We start from the raw sequence: 17,523 nt of genomic DNA, 5'->3' as shown, positions 1-17,523 counted from the left end.
TTCGCATTCGGAGCGGCAGGAGTTGCAAAATGGCGACCCCCGGCCCGCGGAACATTCCCGAAAAGTCGCGCGCCGTAGCAAAAATAATGACCACGGGGTAAAAAATTTATATAACAAGCGCACAAGGGGAAAGAGATAGCACTGGGTTGGAAGGGGGCGCTGGATGAGAGGGGCGGAGGTGGGGAGGGGGGGGGGGGTATATTTGCGAACGTGTATGTCTGAAGGGCGCTCGGCAACTGCGCCGAAACATCGCTCCGTTGCGACCAAGTGCGCTGCGATGCCGGCACCATGAAATATTTTATTTCACACAGGAAGAATTCACAAAAAAAAAAAAACTCATTAAAACATGACAGCTTTGTGCTGTCTGAATTCGTTTGCAGCACGAAGCGTATTGATACTCCCAACCCAGTTTTTTTTTGGTAAATAATGATCAACGTAAAAAAAAACCGACAGTTTTTTTTGCACACGTCATCGAATGGAGATAAAATAAAAAAGGTTATGAATTAAAATCTAAAAAATAATAGTTAAAAAATAAATTGAGGAAATGACGTGCGTACACAATGGAAAATAATATGACTTCAAAATATTCAGTTTTATTGAGAAAAAAAAAGGCTTAGTATATGAACTGATGACTTTCGAAAAAAGTAGAATGAAGCAGGCAGCAAAACACTGAAAATAAGTGAACATAATGGTTCATGTCGTGATATTTATTTGAAATAGGCTACCGTGCAGAAGTTTTCATTTACTTTTCAGGTGCGACAGTCACTGTTCGGATTATAAAATTCATTGCATTAAAAATACTAAAAAAAATGCATAGCTGGCAGGTAAACAAACATAAGGTTTACATTATTTTGCCCAGGAACAATCGGAATATTTTGTGCTCTTAATGAAAGGGAATTACATAGTTACATTAGCATCAGATTCCTAACGTTAATTGTAGGACTCAGTTCAAGAAAACGCTATACTTAATTACGATAGTAAATCTGAAGTAGTTTTCAGGAATTTGTAAAATGTATTTCGAAGAACACGTACCCACCTTAATACACTGTAATAATGATTTATGGAAATGGAACTGAAATATTCACGTAAAATTAAAGATATTTGTTAATTTGTAAATTTACATGGAAACAAATATGTCACTACAAAATAGTGTTCACTGTAATACTGGGTTCTGATTCTTACTCGAACATTTATGCTGTGTGTTGTCCCAGTACCTCAAATAGTTAAAGTTATTTGTAAACCGATCCCTGAATATAGCTTTTCAATGTTTACTGCGCAGTTAATAAGCATGATACAACCAAATTAAGTCCAATTTTTAAATATTTGATTATCTTTTCCATTGTTTTAAAAAATACTTTTGAATGAAACATCAATTAAAGTATAAAATTATGCGCCAGTGTTCGTAAGGAATAATTAGTATTTTTCTTTAAAAAAAAAAAAAAAAAAAAACGTAGGCAAAAATAACCATAGCTATGTGTTGTAAACGGATACAATATCTGTCTTGTAGTGGTACAAACTATTTCTAGGCAACTGGTTTTCTGTGTTTTCACCCTGGTTAACGAGTCATGTTATATTTTAATCCTTTACATTGCATGTGGAATCTTTTTATCTGAATTTGGGAATCATCCTGTACAGTGAAAGAGTGAGTGAGAGAGAGAGAGAGAGAGAGAGAGAGTTCGAAGGGCAAATACAGCTTGTACTTTTACTGCCCCGAGCATGACAAGCTTGGTTTGAGGAAGGATATCCTGCATCGACCGGCTATTTATAAGCGCCCCCTTCCCCCCACCATTCTTCCCCGCTCAAAGAAGTCGATCGACCGCCGCTGTCGCGTAAATCAACACATTCACTTGATAACGGAAGACTGGGCAACGGTGAAAAGGGGGGGGGGGGAGGTGGGGGCTGGAGGAGAAATTGCGCAAAATTACAGGTTATCTCCGCGGCGCACGTATACTTAGTGCTTATCTGCGTGGTTGCCAGGACCGGGGCTTTGGGCGCTGTAGCTCCCCGCCTGCCCCTCGCCACCAATCCGGCCTGTAGCCAGCGTGTTGATGTGATATTCAACTAAGTTTTCGGATATAACATTTAGAAAATGAGCTTTTCCTGTCGTTTTGAGGTCGTTGGAAGTTTTAGAAAGCCTTTCAGTAAGTCGTATTTTTGATCGCGCTGTATCCTTCCTACAAACAGCAAAATTAATATAAATGTGGCAATAATAACTTGACGAAAACGCGAAAATGTTAATGTTATTTTTGAAGGGAAACCTCTTTGCTGAGGGAGCTACAATTTTCGAGCGTTACGAGAATTCCGATCGCATGAGGGGAAGAGTTAGATGGTGGTGGGGGAACCGGTAGAGGAGAAGAGTGTGTCAGCTACAACGCCTCCAACGCATGCGTTAACGGTCGAAGGGGTAGACAGCAAGCAGCTGGAGATAGGTACGTAGCGTAGCATGCTATAGGACGCACGAGAAGACGGCAGGGGAAAGGTAGATTGGACGCAGCAGGGATGTTACGGAATTCTCGTAACGCTACTCGTGTTTGTATACTTCTCAGTTTTCGTTACGGCTAACGATTGACGCTACCATATATCTTTTATTTTATTTAAAGTATCTACAATTTATTTATTCGCGTGGAAAAGAGTTATTGATTTGTGCAATTAATTTTATAAGTATCATTCATTTTAATGTGTATAGTGTGATTTAAAATGTAAAAAAAAATACGTGTAGTATAAATATTTTATTTTTATAAGTGTAATTAATTTTTGGTACGTGAACACTATGATTTGAAATATCAAAATGATTTATAGATAGGCGAGATAGACTTTATAAGTGTAATTTAAGTTTGATTTGAGTGTTTTTTTCTTCATTTTATTGAGCTGGAGAAAATCACGTAAAAATAATAAAAAGGCAGAAGCAGATAAGAGGTATTATCAAAGCTAACGTGGGAATAAACCGCCAGAAGAGGCGCCAAAAATTCTAGTGAACTGGATGCGAGGAAAAAGTTTTTTTAAAATTATATCCTCATCTTTACCATTGTTAATTATGAGCTCTTGTTCTGTAAAATAAACTAATAATTTATTTATATCCGTGCCTAAGAAGTTTCACTTTTGTCGCATGTGGACTCTACGCAAACATTTTTTATATCGTGGTGATATCTTAAATAATGCACTGAATGTTTAAAAGTGCATAATTAAATGTTAAAGTATTTAAGAACCCCGCCTACCTGGGCGCATCGTGCGATTTGAAAACCGCTCAAGATTTCCGAGTGGTGTCTGTAAACAAACAATTTAAGAGTTCTCTGAGGTAGGGTGAGCAGACCTAGTTATGTTTCCATGTTTTGTTTTCAAACTGCATTTTTAGACGAGCGAAGATTGCTAAAATTGATATTTCTTTTTTTTTTTAAGCACTCAAAGGTCTTACATACACAAATTGTCTTCATTTCTCCGCCGTACAACGTTACGGTCGCCGCTCGACTCTCGTAGTTGTCCTGTGCACGACGAGAAGACTGCGCGTCGGTTCAGAGCCTTGATGCGCTCAGAGGCGATCGCGCGCTAGGAGCACCAGCGAGCGTCGCACTTATCATCCTTGACTGGGCGGGGTGCCCTTTTACATTAGCGAAAAGTTCTGCTTCAGCGTGATGCCGTCAGTAACATCGAAACGCCATGTACGTACAAATGAATAACAACTACATGTAACTTAGGTTCACACCTCATAAATTCACCAATACTCCCCCAGGCATATAATCCCGTTAGGGTGTGGTCCTGGTTAGGAGAAAGATGGGTATTTTACATGCCTGACACTGTTACCAGTGCCCAAAATGGGTTCAGAGAACAGGGAAATAGATTCGCCATTTCCAATCGCAGCATGTTACTGGAGAGCGCACGGCTAGGTCGAGAGGTTGAGGAGACCCATCCCAACTTCGGCCCCACCGACCCACCCCCAGCTCCGCCGTGAACCCCCAGACCTCCAACAGAGCCAGCCCCCTCTGTGGGATCTGAGCAGAGCCGTCACGGAACCATACCTCTCACATCCCTGGGACCCCTCGGTCACCCAGTTGCTCGTGATCCAGCTGAGGCCTATCCTACCTCTACTAGCTCAGCAGGCTAGTACCCGAGCTTAAGTAGCTCAGCACTTCCACTCGTCAACAGGGCGGGGACCCCTCGGAGTGTTCTCCAAGCGACGACGACAGCAACATCGATGCGTACAAATGACTAAAGTCCATCCACGGTAACCTCCTACTTTTCTGAAGCCCTGCTTTTCACCGGATCTACTTTAATGTCACTATGTATCCTTCCGCCGTATGTAAACAAAAACATTGCCATGTGACAAATGTCAAATGGTTTGTTTACAATCACCAGCTGTCAAAACAATGTGTGTATGTATGTATATATATATATATATATATATATATATATATAAGTAATTTGAATATGATCTAAGTATACATGTATATGTTCATAACATTATTTATGATACCCAATGGTAAAAATATTAAAAAATAAGTTTGTTAGCTAAAGAAATAACATATAATTTAAAGTAAATTTTTAGGAGAATATATAAATTTACAACATTTATGTAAGCAATAAATATCATCATTTAGTACAGTTCAACACAGTTTTCTGCATCTGAAAAAAAAAGTATTGTAAATTATACATATGGCTGTCCATCTAAGCAATCTGGAAAAGACTAAGGATTGAAGGTTTAATAAAATTAACAAATTCAGATGAAAACATTTAAAAATGAATTTTCTTCTTTTATTTAATAAACCCCTACCATTTTGCCGGTTAAGGCCACAAATAAAAATATGGTTATATACATTTTCCTGAGTATACTTATTAGACAAAATCATAATTTTATGAACAGTAAAATTGTGGTGAAGAATTGACAGTAATTTCTATACCACTTATATGCATTATTTATTTGTGGCCCTGGATGGGGACTGGCTTTTTGTTTTCCAAGTAAGTTCACTGAAAAATGAAGACACACAACAAAATAAAATGTTTCACATACACCTATACGAATCCAGAAATGAAATTTATTATTAATTTCATAATACGTGTAATATAAAGTTAATACATAAAGTTCCAGTAATCAACATACTTAATGGGAATGCATAAAAGAAAAAAAAATGTTTCAAACCCCAATACTTACAGTTGCCCAGGTGTTTATTACATACAGACCTCAATAAGAACACCCGGGTAAATCATCAAGAGGAACTGCCAGTACTTCACTGTCTCCATCTACTTGCTGTGTCGTAACCTCAAATTCTTCGCTGTCACTGTCTTCACTTGAACTATCCTCGCCGAGGTGGATGATGAGTGGAGGAATGGTGCCGCTGTCTATGTGGACTTCTCTCTCCCAGTCTGCTTGAATTAGCTTCTCCACGTGATCCACACACCTCGCCCATCTAAAAAAATTAATGTATACAGTAAAACCTCTATATAAATGACCTGTTTATAGCAAAAACCACTCTATAACAAAATATGTTTGTTTCTGTCAAAACGGCATAGTAAACAATGCATGGCATGCTCTTTATTACATACAATTTTGAACTCACTCCACAAGAAACTATTTTTAAACACAACAAAACTCATTTAATGTGTTTTCCTCAACTATCAAAGCTATTATTTAATACTTGAAGTAACATGTTTTGTTTTAAGTTATCTGAAAAAAAAATTATAGTGGTTTATTCAAGATATAATAAAGCTGTAAATATTATATATGTTATCAATAAAGGCTTAGAATGCATATGATAAAATATTTATTTCATAAGTTTTGTGTTTGTTTTTGGTTAAAATTTGTCCCAGACAAAAACAGTGAGATATAGCGAAAATTTAATTTTTTGAATAGTTTTGATGATTTACTGTATATGTATTTCACTATAATAACATAACTTTTGAAAATACTAATGTGCAAGAACTATATGTGTAAATACCTATTCAAGTTCGCTAGATGAAAATATTCAAAATTCTCTACGTTGAAATTTTATCTGAATATTGAAATCTGCCTACAGCACTGAACCCACCATAACTTTAAAGTCATTGACACAAGATTAAGCATAACAGAAAGTAATATCACAATTACTAATAAATACAAAACTATTTATGGAAATGAAACAATTGCAAATGGACTGCAATTACAAAAAAAAAAAACCTTGCAAATAAGTCACCACTGTTAGATCTAGAAACTACACAGATATGTATGAATCACATGGGAATAAAATTACAAACACAAACACAAACACGAACACAAACACATACATGCAACACATTTTCAAAACGACAACTACACAAATTCAAACCACTTATTTTTACCAATTGTTTTAAAACTGTATTACTGGTATATGAATATACACAAAATGATAATCACACTATACACACACTAGCACACAAAGTTATCAAAAGGAATGGTAGGACCAGGCTGCTAGGCAACAATACTTACGTATTATGTAAAAATGTATGGTAAGGGTTTTGCTGAAGCTTGAGGAATGTTCTACAGGAAAATAAAACAATTTCTACTTCAAAAGGAATACCCCATTGGTCATGCAACATGAAAATACCTCTCTGGTGTGGAAGCATCAAGAGCCTCTTTCCAGATGGCTGCAACTGCATCATTGTCAAATCTCTTGGCCCGCCCCACGTTACTATTGTAATGGTGTTTACATTGAGCCCAAACTAGTTCGATTGCATTATAGTGGCAGTGATAGGGTGGGAGTCGTAGAATTTCGTGGCCATAGTTACGAGCCAACTCGTCTACCTCATATCTGAAAAGTGTGTTAGAACAAGGTGTATACGTAATTTTTTGCAACTATCTCACTTTTAAAGAAATGCTGTGAAAAAAACGAAATAATATACCGTATTCGGGGCTTGTTTTGTTTAGCTATTCTCAGCAGCTCCACTTTCAACAAATTATTTTCATGTTTTATCCCATTCTTCTCCAGCCACGCGATCAGTGCAGCCTTGGTCCAGTTCGTTGTAGGTGTTTTCTCAACCTACGTTATGCCAACATTTAACTAAATACTCAAGTAGCTGATAAGAATTCATGACAGTAGAACCCTGTTACAATTTTACTGCTTATAAAGTTTTCCTGCCTATAATGTATTATTTTTCAAGTCCAATATTTTCCCTATAAGGACAATGCTTTTAATTCCTGGATATAATGTTTCACAAATTATGCGTTTCGTGCTTGTAATGTTCACTTCATAAAATTTTAGAAGACGAAAAAAATTAAAAGCCTTTGTCTATACTGTCTATGTATATGTGTATGTTAGCAGTTAACTGCCTGTTGACACCCTTGGAAAACAAATAAATTCATAAATTTTTAGCCATTCTGTGTGTTTTCAAATGTATTCACTTAAATCACATGTTCAAGTGGCAAAAGAACTGGACTTAAGCATTTCCACTGTAAACACTGTCGTGAATTATGACAATTTTACAGCAATGAGACAATGTGTAAGTAAAGACAAAGCAGATAGAAGCTGGAAGCACCATGATGTTAAAGAAAAATTGTTTTTGGCTTGCTACAAGCAAATTGGAGCATCAAATATATCTTTATGCAGCTTGTTGAGTCCATTGGCAATAAATCCACACTAAAAAGTACTAAATTGAATTTCCTGCTTATGTTTTTTTTTCTTGTAGCCCCTTAAAAACAAATTATAACAGGGTTCTACTGTACTTATGCAAAGCAAACATGTGTTTTGGCATATTGTCGTAATGAATTTCTAAATTTAACAAAGCATGTTAGTTTAGTGACTAGAAATTTTTTTGAAAATATTATTTTAATTTATTAAGTAGGGCAACAGAGCATTCATAAAGTGGGTCCTTTTACCAAACAAGTAATTATGTCATTTTCAAATGCTGTTTGCAATAAAAAAATTTTATTTGGTATTTCAAACCCTCTACTAAATTAGTTTGCACTACAATGTAATTCAATTACATTATATATATATATATATATATATATATATATCTGTGTGTGTATTCAATTTCAGCTCAAACATTATAGTTTATAAAAATGTAGTGTAGGCATACTATTAAGATAACAATTATTGCTGGCAAAATGTATTAGTCTCGAATATTCGTACTTATACACAATAATAAACACATGTAAATTTTTCACATTACAATTTGAGCAATAAAAAGACACTGCTTTACCATTGCACATACCTGGGTGCTGTGATATGAAGCATTGTCCATTATGATGACACTGGGTTCCTCAAGATGCACCAACATGTCTTCAAACCACATCAAGAAAGTTTCCCCATTCATCTCGCCATGGTAGTCTGCAGTCTTCTGACCTGAAACAAAAAGTAATCCTGCTCCTGGCACAAAGCCAGTGCGCCCTCCAGCATTAACAACAATAAACCTTTTACCATCTCCAACAGTACGTCTCTTCGCAGATTGTAGACTCTTGTCCTGCCATGACTTTGATACAGTTCCTGAAAAATATATGAAATGGAAATGAAATACTTTGTATTGGACCAGAGAACAAATTTTCAAATAAATTAATGCCTTGCCTCTCTGGAAAATCCATGTTTCATCAACAAATATGAAATTGGCACCTCTTTCTTTTTCTTCTTTATACTTTCTCAAGAAATCTATTCGCTGCAATACTATGTTTTCATTCTCTATCAAAGCTTTTCGTCCATCAACAGTTGTCCATGAAAATCCCATCTTCTTTAACAATTTATGAAGACTTGATCTTCCACCATAATAATCTATTTGTCTTTCCCTGATTTCTTTCAAAATGGTGTCGACTGTAACATTCAAACCTGTAAATTTATTGCATACATTAACAATACAAGAAATAACAGAGGTACACAAAACTAAGCGAAACCACAACCCCGTAGAAGATAATTTAAGTGCACAATTTACATTTATTAAATAGTTTTAATAAACTTACATTTCAAAAATACTTTTAAATTAATTTAAATTTTGTAGTTTGCTTAGAGGAATTCTACATTGCAGTATTTTTGTCTGCAATGATATGACGATTATATTGCGCATTTGTATTGAAGTTGTGTAAAACATTAGTATTTCAGCATTCAATTTAGCAATCAATAAGTTACAAGCTCTACACTGTGTTGTAGGTAAATGTTTTGTTTCGTGTATCCCATGTGATCCCTAGATCTTTATGCATGAACCTGTACATCCTATTGATCGTGTGGTGCATGCTTTTTTTCATTTATTCAGATCAAAGATCCTGAACATAATCAAATATTGTGGTATAGCAAGAATAATTATCATAAGTTTAATAAAACATATATATTTTCATTATTATTCAACTTTAAATCATAACTCATTACTACATCACAGGTTTTTAGTTTTGGTTTTGTACAGGATTTTTAAACGTAATAAATTAGAAAAGCAAGCATCATCAATCACAGGATCAATATTTGCAGGATCATGCGATCAGGATCAATGTATCGAATCGGATACGCGATACTAAACTTTTACTGTTTTATAACCTTCTGTTACTTCATACACTAACACACAGTTTGTCTGGCTAAGTTGTGTTTTCATATGATACTTCATTACAATGAAGTAGGCCTATTGTTTATAAAATAACAATACCCCTATATTTTCTAAAGGGTTAGGCAGGGCATGACACTATTTTGCAATAGAATATATATTGTACTGGACCCTGCCACACAGTACAATTTAGCCAATTAAGTATCCCAATTTTTTTTTAATAACCATGCTTGCTTAGACCACAACTCACTAATTTGTAACCAATTACTGCTAAAGCGCACAACTGGATATTATTGATACTGGAAATAGTCATTATTTAACCTTCTGATACATCATAAAAGTTGAGGTTATTTAATATGTATACTGTGTATAACGATATAAACATTACTTGTAGTTTTAGAATGTAACAATTTTCTTTCTATCTTTAACCTAACCTTAAAAGGACGTGTACCTATTTCATATGTTGCACAATATTCTATATATCAATACCATATCAATAAAGAAACCTAACAAACCACCCAAAAATGTTAAGTATTTTTAAAGGACAGATGATATCGGAAAAAAACTGAACCGGTCAATCTGCATATGGATATATGAAATGAATACAATTAAGTAGGGCCTACCCCAGTGATATTGAAACTACTCTTCAGTATCAAATTTTTACCTTCAGCGTACATCCTGTAAATTGCATTCCTGATTGCATTTACTGTGAAATCGTCGACTGTGTCAAGTGACTTTCCTTCCTGTGGCCTTTTTTCCCTCTTTTTTCCTGGTGTTGAAACTTCTTCAATGTCTTTCTTGTAGTACCTAACCAAAAAAAAAAAAAAAACATTTGTCATAACACTTCCGGGGACCCGTTCACAATACGCAGTTAGGCAGTGTTCCAAATATGGCATTTTGTCACAAATATTTGCTTTGTGGTCACTAAATGGAAACATGACAGACTTTGTCCACGAAATTAATGAAGTGTTTTTTTATTTATTTTGTGATCTCCCAAACAGATGAAAAACTAATTAAATGCAAATTATAAAATCACTCCCTTATGTTATAGTTAAACCTATCATAAAGTTTATAAACATCGTTATAAACAAACGTGTATCACACCCATAAAAATACTTGAAAGTGCCTATATTGTTATTGTTAGGACCTGAGTAGGCCTAATATGATTTTAGGTTAACTTTTCAACAGAGACGCCACATGGCGGTGTTGTCTCACACCAAAAAATATAAATTGGAAATAAAACACAAAAAAACTCGTGAGTTAAAACACAGGCCGACAATACTTAGGACACAGTCGATATTTTTTTTACGTGCATGAATACGAAAAAAGCCTACTTACTTGAGAACAGTTGACTTTGCGATGTTGAGAAGAAACGCGGTCGTCTGCGTAACGTCACATTTCTTCAAGTCGCCTTTTCTAATTAAAACATATAAGTTCTGAGCGACGTTAATGATGTCCATCTGACGCTGCGACGAAGTAGCTTTCCCCATCCCGGAACCAATTACCATTACAGCAATCACAAGAACCACACAAAATATCAAAACGATAACAAATTCCATCATTACAATAGTAGATAATAAATAATATAACAAAGTTAAAATACACAATATTAACACAAAATCCTGAAACACAAACTGTACGTTATTTCACGGTCAGTAATATATTAAAACACACTGCAATATGGCGTGCAGACTGCAGACAAACGGCTGAAAGAGAAAACAAACAAGTGACTATTAACATTATTAATGCGCGACCACGGTTTCGGCACGTAATATTTTTTTACCGTTAACATAACGTTTTTATTTCACCAGAGATTTAAAAAAATGTCCAAACTTAACAAATACCCAAACAAATTCTTAAATACACGCGGAAAGTCAAAAAATATATATTTTGGCTATGGAACTATTTCGTTCTAATCATTGCCAACACACCACTTCTCTCACTGTTTCATTTACACACATGCGAGATCATTAATATTAATAATATTGTACATAGATAGTTACTTTTTTTGTAAAATTTTATTTAACATCATTATACGGTAATTTAGTGTTAATGCATGTTAAATATGCATATGATGGAAAGTATTTTTGCAAACGAACCAAACATGCTGCATCCTGGTGTGTTTTTTCAAAGGTTCGTTTAGAAAAGTAGGAGGTTACCGTGGATGGACTATAACAACGACACGACATCAGTTTTCAACAGCGAGTGGTTAGGGGACGCAGCTCCTAGAGACTGCCGGGGGGCCACTTCGAGGCCGGTCGAGCGAGGTCAGCCAATTGTTCCGCGCCTTTGAGGCGACCCGCCTGGCCAGCGCCGCTCCGCGGGCGGTCTGCGATAAGGGCGCGCGCCCCAGAAGACAGCAGGGAGAGATAACAAGAAGCAGGCAGCGAGGGTGCGCTCCGAACAACACGAAAATGATAATTGCGCTTGCCGAATAAATCGAAAAGAGAGGAAGAGTTGCTTCAACAGCGGGAGCTAGACCGAATTGTACTCTTCGACGGGATGTTACAGTCGGAGCGGCGTTTACGGGTTCAGCCGAAGTTGAATAACAACATCTACAATTTCAATTCGTCTTTATTATTCTGTTTTTCCGGTCCGTTTGGTTTCATTTGAGCTAGTAAATTATCTGAAACCCAAGACGGACCGAGTACACTGCTGCACCATTTACTCGAGACTTGCCTCGGAGTGTATATGTATTACGTGCACTGGAATCAGAACAGGGGTTGAAGCGGTCCGCGCTGGTTCCATAAGGACCATCGCGTGGAAAGCGCAGTGCGGCGAAGTGCTTGCAGGTTTTTTTGAAGCTATACTTCTTTAGGCGCGCTATGAAATAATGTTTAGAGTGAATTTTTACGATGCGCGCCCATCATTAAACAAAATTGCCACAGGATGGAAAAAAAAGTTACGTACAAATAAAAATTATTATTGTGCTCTTAAATCTCATACTTAAGTGATTGATATTGAATACTGGTCCATATCATTAAAACATCTATTTATTGTGAATATTAGTCATATAAATTGTGTTTATAAACTTTTCATTTGTATTTTAAAGTTTATTTATATAAGAGAGGTTATGTTCCGGTATGTATAATTTATTTGCATTATAACTTATTACATTAATATTAGATAAGTAATTACAATTAATAAGTTTTCAGCAGGTTTATTACTAATTTTAATAAATCTTGATTATTTTACTAAATAAAATTATAAAATATTAATCTAAAAATTTAATATGAATTTTTACTTTACCAACCTTATTTATAATATTAATTCAGTCCATTTTATTATGGCTTATTTTATTTCTGTTCATTATTTGTATGCAAAATTAAAGTTAGTTTTTATAAGTAACTATAACTTATAACGGGCGTACGTAAGTACAAGCATCCATATTTAAAAAATACTTAGGTCCATAAGTTGACAAAAATCAGCGCGGTTTAATCTTTCCTTTTCCCCGTGAGAACACGCGCACGGTACGTAAAGCTACGTTTTCCAAGGACCACGCATGCGCGATGCGCGATGCGTGATGCGTCACTGCGTGACCACGCAGCACTTGAACCTGTGTGTTGAAACGGGGATGATTTCCAAGGCCGCGCAAGCGGGGTTTTACCGCTCGCCACGGCTGCGTGTCGCGGATGGGCATCGCGCAGTAGTTGCCTGGCCCCCGACTTCAGCGTGATCACGCATGCGATTTATCATGGAGTCAAAGAGTTTTACTGCAGAACAGGACGAGAAATTGATTGATTTAGTAAGGGAGCATCGTGTGTTATATGATTTGCATCACTGCAAGTACAAAGACAGTATTATTCGAGAAAATGTGTGGAAGGAAATTGCAGCTTCTTTAAACAAAGGTGGTAAGTAGAGATTTTAATATCTGTGTTAATAATAAAATAAATACTAAGGCTCATAAAACGTGGTCTTAAAAAAAGTTCTTACTGCATTAAAAAAAACTACTTACGGTTCTATATAGTTGTTACTTATTTAAAAATAGGCCAAGTTTAAAAAATATTTTATGCAGTGTTTAAACTAAACCAAAAATAATTTACGTCGTCGTGCACCAGGAAATGTGGAAATAAAATATGTTCCATTTTGAAGTAGTAGGTGAGCCTAGGGCAAGTTATCACAATAAATTGTTTTCTATCTTTTTTTAAGTTTGATAATATTATGTCTTATTCTTCTAAATGCACAACAAAAATGATGTTTTTTGAAGTTTATAATCATATGTTTTCCTATTTATAGTTACTTAATTTTATGTCAATACTAAGGATAATGGCACATTTGCTAATAAATAATCTATTTTGACATATTATATTTACAAATTTTACACTCAAATACAAAAATACACAGCATTACTATAGCAAAAAGAGAATATTTTTTTTAAGAAAAGAATAACATTTGCATTTACCCTTTCTTCACGTGAAAAATACTTTTTAACTTGTTTTCCTCACATGATATAATTGCCAGCTTACTTGTCCTTCTTGGCTGCAAAAGTAATTTTTAAATTTGTCTCGTATGCTATACGCAAGATGAGTAGAATTACGTCCTTGTCTTGCCATGGGTATCATATTTTCAGTAGGGAGACACACATTTCGGTCCTCTTCTTCACCCGGGCATGGAATTCTTGCAGATCTTAGATGATTATGTATTATGCATGATGCGATGACCAGAAGATCCACTGTGTCAGGCTTGATGGCGATGGCAGTGAAAAATACTCTAAAATATTGGCAATGTATTCCAAAAGCGTTTTCACACGTACGTCTAGCTCTACAATGGCGATAATTATATATTGCTTTTTCTTCATCACATTTAGATTGTGCCCTTGGGTAAGGACGCATTACTGAGGAAGTCAGCTGAAAAGTTTCATCACCCAAAATAACGTGTGGCATTAGAGTGTCAGTTCCAGGAAGTATAGCTGGTTCAGGAAATCTGAATGTTCCTTCTGAAAGTCTTTGTCCTAAGACAGATTTAGCAAATATGCCTACATCACCTTCTTTTCCATAGGAACAAACATCTATTGCTAAAAACTTGTAGTTGTCGTCTACAAGCGCAAGTAACACAACTGAGAAATAGTCTTTGTAATTATAAAACAGAGATCCAGAATGTTCAGGTTTGATTATTCGGATATGTTTTCCATCTATCGACCCACAGCAGTTGGGATAGTTCCATTTGCGATGAAAACCAATGGAAGAACGTTTTAAAACATCTTGGTCAGGTGATGGTATTGAAGAATTCAACATTTTTGAACAAATAGATTGCAATGTCTCTTTTATAATAATACTTACCCAGCTAGGGCATATTCTGAATTGAAACGCCAGTGAACGAAAACTCTCTCCCGTGGCAATAAACCTAAAAGAGAAAAAAATATATGTAGTTATTTATTTTAACTGCTTCAGGCTATCTTGGCACCAAGTCGGTACCCAGAAAGTTCGAGGCCACTATTATCTTAGTGATCCCGTCACCTTAGACTAGAAGAGTAAATCTGTGAGATGTATATCTGTGTGTAAAAACATTAGCTATTTAAACATATTTTATTTTATTTTGGAGGCCTTTTTGGGGAATCGTAAAAACCCAATAAACCTAAGGACGTGAAAAATACCAGTACCCTAACTCACGACTCTTATAGAACTTAGGTTGACGTTTTTTAATTTTTTGCTGCTCATAAAAACCTCACGAAATATGTTTAAGAAAAGGTTTGATCATTTATTTACACAGATTTTTGAATTTTACAGCAGAAGACTGCAAAACGAGATGGAGAACCAATCGTGACTCCTACAGAAAAAGCAACAAGAAACTGAAAACTGGGTCGAAGACAGGTTCACCGGCATTTTCAAAATCGAAATACAACACAGAAAGCCTGAAATTCCTTGATGAAACCTTCAAAGAAAGAGCGTAAGTACTCTTTACCTTGTATATTAAATAAAATTTGTATAAACAATATAATAATTGTTGAATGTTTATTAAAAATTATATATTCTTTATTGAAATTATTGGAGCTGTTGCAATTTTTTTGGTAGGTTTCAAATGAAATATATGGTTATTAGTTGAAAGAACTTCTTATGAATTTATCAAAAAAAAAGTTTGTGTAAACCCAAATACACCAGATCAAACTACTCACGCACGAGTGTGTGTCAACATAGCATAGCTGATGGCACTGTTGATTTAAATTTTTTTTCAGATCAAAATCAAGCATCAACATAAATGAAATAATTGAAAATAATCAAGAAACACAAGAAATAGTGGATGACTGTCCCTCTGAAGAGTGCAACCAATTTCAAGAAGAAGAAAGCGCTCAAGAATCTACAAATTGGCCTAGCGAGCAAACAAGTTCTTTAGAATTGTTAAACAGCTCCATTAAAAAAAGAAAAATTACAGTAAAAGAAAAAATGTTAGATGAAATAAGAAAAGGTCGTGAAGAAAGAGGGAAAATATTAAAAGATCTACTTGAAAACCGCGGCCAAGATCGTTCGCAACATCCGATAGACATATTCTTCTAGAGCATGTCTGAAACTGTTAAGCAATTCCCCCCCCACCTCATTGCGGAAACTAGATTAAAAGTGTGCCAAGTTGTGTCTCAGATGGAACTGAGATCGTTGATGGAGCATCAGAACCAGACTAATCCTAATCACCAACAATGTTATCAACATGTGGATATTGGCAGCGGTTTTCCTGTCTCTGTCATAGATCCCACCCAAATTTGTGAATCTACTGGCAGTAATAGCTTGATTCATTCAACAGATAGCTGTAATTCTAGTGGTAACGATGCTAATGTGGAAGAAAGTGGCTTCGTGAGACTAATTTAGAAAATAACCAGTATTAGTTCAGTGAGTAGATGAATGCATAGTCAAAGACATTTTAGGAAATTCATGAGTACATGGACATTTAAATTTTTATTAAACCTATAATTTCAATATTATTAAGTAAATATTTTTATATTTTGTTTTCGTTTAAGTACTTTGTGTATATAAATATTAAACATTAAAAAGAAAAACATTACATTAAAGAGGCTTAGTTAAATTTGTTTACCTGAGAGTAAGACATAACTTCTGTTCAGCAGATATTGGCCTTTTGACTCTGTTGCACTGCGATCTCGTGATGTCTTCTTTAACAAAGCCTAATATTGTATCAAATATCTCAGTTGACACTCTGAAATATTCTCTAAATTTAGTTTCGTTATCAATTAAGTGACGTAATATCAACAAACTATAACATCCCTCGTCTTCTCTCCTTTTAAATATATCGCTGTCATCTTCTAGGAAGCAGGAGAGCAATAAATCATCATCAGCATCTTCCTCCAACAAGACGGCAGAGATCGCTGCTTCCATCTCGCAGACTTGTTTCCCGCGTTCTAACAAAACAGACCCAGGTCAGTGATCACGCATGCGGCGATCACGCATCGCGCATGACGCATCGCGCATCGCGCATGCGTGGTCCTTGGAAAACATAGCTGACCGACGTTTCGCAGCTTTGCACGTTGTCGCGTTCATGCAGGGAACGGCACTCGAACTCGAGCGCGGCCCGCGGAATCTTAAACACCCGCTTGTGACGGCCCTGCCCTGCGGTTATCTCCGAGCACCTAGCTGCGTCGGGCGGTATATCGGCCCACACTATCGATTACCCCACTCCGGCGGTGAGGGGGGAGGCAGGGCTCTCCGGTTATTCGCGACGACCCCTGCAGAAACCACCCCTAGCCCCGCCACCCCCGGGACCCGTGGAACAACTCGAGATGGCCAGATTAACCACCCCTTCGCATCGTTAAACCTCCTCCCTCCCCGGGGAGGAACAACACTTGTCTCTCCGCGGGGCGACGCGAATCACGACGCCCTTGCCTCGCCGTCTCTCCAGAAAACAAAAGACGGCGCGAAATTGCCTTGCAGATAATAAGACGACAGACGAAAATAAAAACATTTTACGACAGTCGTAATTTTTCCCGTTAAAAAAAATGCAGTCTCACTTTGGACGGGGTGAAGACGGAGGAAAGGACAGTATTTTTTTGTCAACTAAAATTTTGGTTTAATTCTCCAGTCTCTTTAAACTTTTGCCATCATCAATGTCCCGGACATTTAC

At 36.2% G+C, this 17,523-nt stretch overlaps 1 protein-coding gene and 1 long non-coding RNA gene across 2 annotated transcripts; one reads left to right on the top strand and one right to left on the bottom strand.

Annotated features, from left to right (window-relative positions):
* Positions 1 to 4,392: 4,392 nt before the first annotated feature.
* Positions 4,393 to 11,267, bottom strand: LOC134542048 (uncharacterized). Its single transcript, XM_063385902.1, has 6 exons — positions 10,801 to 11,267; positions 10,127 to 10,269; positions 8,553 to 8,762; positions 8,158 to 8,429; positions 6,847 to 6,983; positions 4,393 to 5,399 (listed from the first exon to the last, which is right to left on the bottom strand). The coding sequence occupies exons 1-6, from the start codon at positions 11,022 to 11,024 to the stop codon at positions 5,174 to 5,176; spliced, it is 1,212 nt and encodes a 403-aa protein (XP_063241972.1). The 5' UTR covers positions 11,025 to 11,267; the 3' UTR covers positions 4,393 to 5,173.
* A 1,684-nt stretch (positions 11,268 to 12,951) lies between these two features.
* Positions 12,952 to 16,317, top strand: LOC134542089 (uncharacterized). The gene is made up of 3 exons (XR_010076733.1): positions 12,952 to 13,313; positions 15,189 to 15,348; positions 15,635 to 16,317. It is a non-coding gene; the product is annotated as an uncharacterized LOC134542089 (long non-coding RNA).
* Positions 16,318 to 17,523: the final 1,206 nt, after the last annotated feature.

This window comes from Bacillus rossius, assembly GCF_032445375.1.
Source record: "Bacillus rossius redtenbacheri isolate Brsri chromosome 4 unlocalized genomic scaffold, Brsri_v3 Brsri_v3_scf4_2, whole genome shotgun sequence".
Classification (NCBI taxonomy): Eukaryota; Metazoa; Arthropoda; class Insecta; order Phasmatodea; family Bacillidae; genus Bacillus; species Bacillus rossius.
The sequence above is the reverse complement of the archived record's forward strand: the minus strand, read 5'-3'. Positions and strand labels throughout refer to the sequence as shown.

Excerpts from the sequence above, each read along its gene's own strand:
- LOC134542048 (XM_063385902.1), bottom strand. The coding sequence starts at position 11,024 with ATGATGGAATTTGTTATCGTTTTGATATTTTGTGTGGTTCTTGTGATT. Across the intron at positions 8,430-8,552 it reads TAAAGAAGAAAAAGAAAGAG|GAACTGTATCAAAGTCATGG; the intron begins GTGCCAATTTCA and ends TATATTTTTCAG. Across the intron at positions 6,984-8,157 it reads CTTCATATCACAGCACCCAG|GTTGAGAAAACACCTACAAC; the intron begins GTATGTGCAATG and ends GGCATAACGTAG.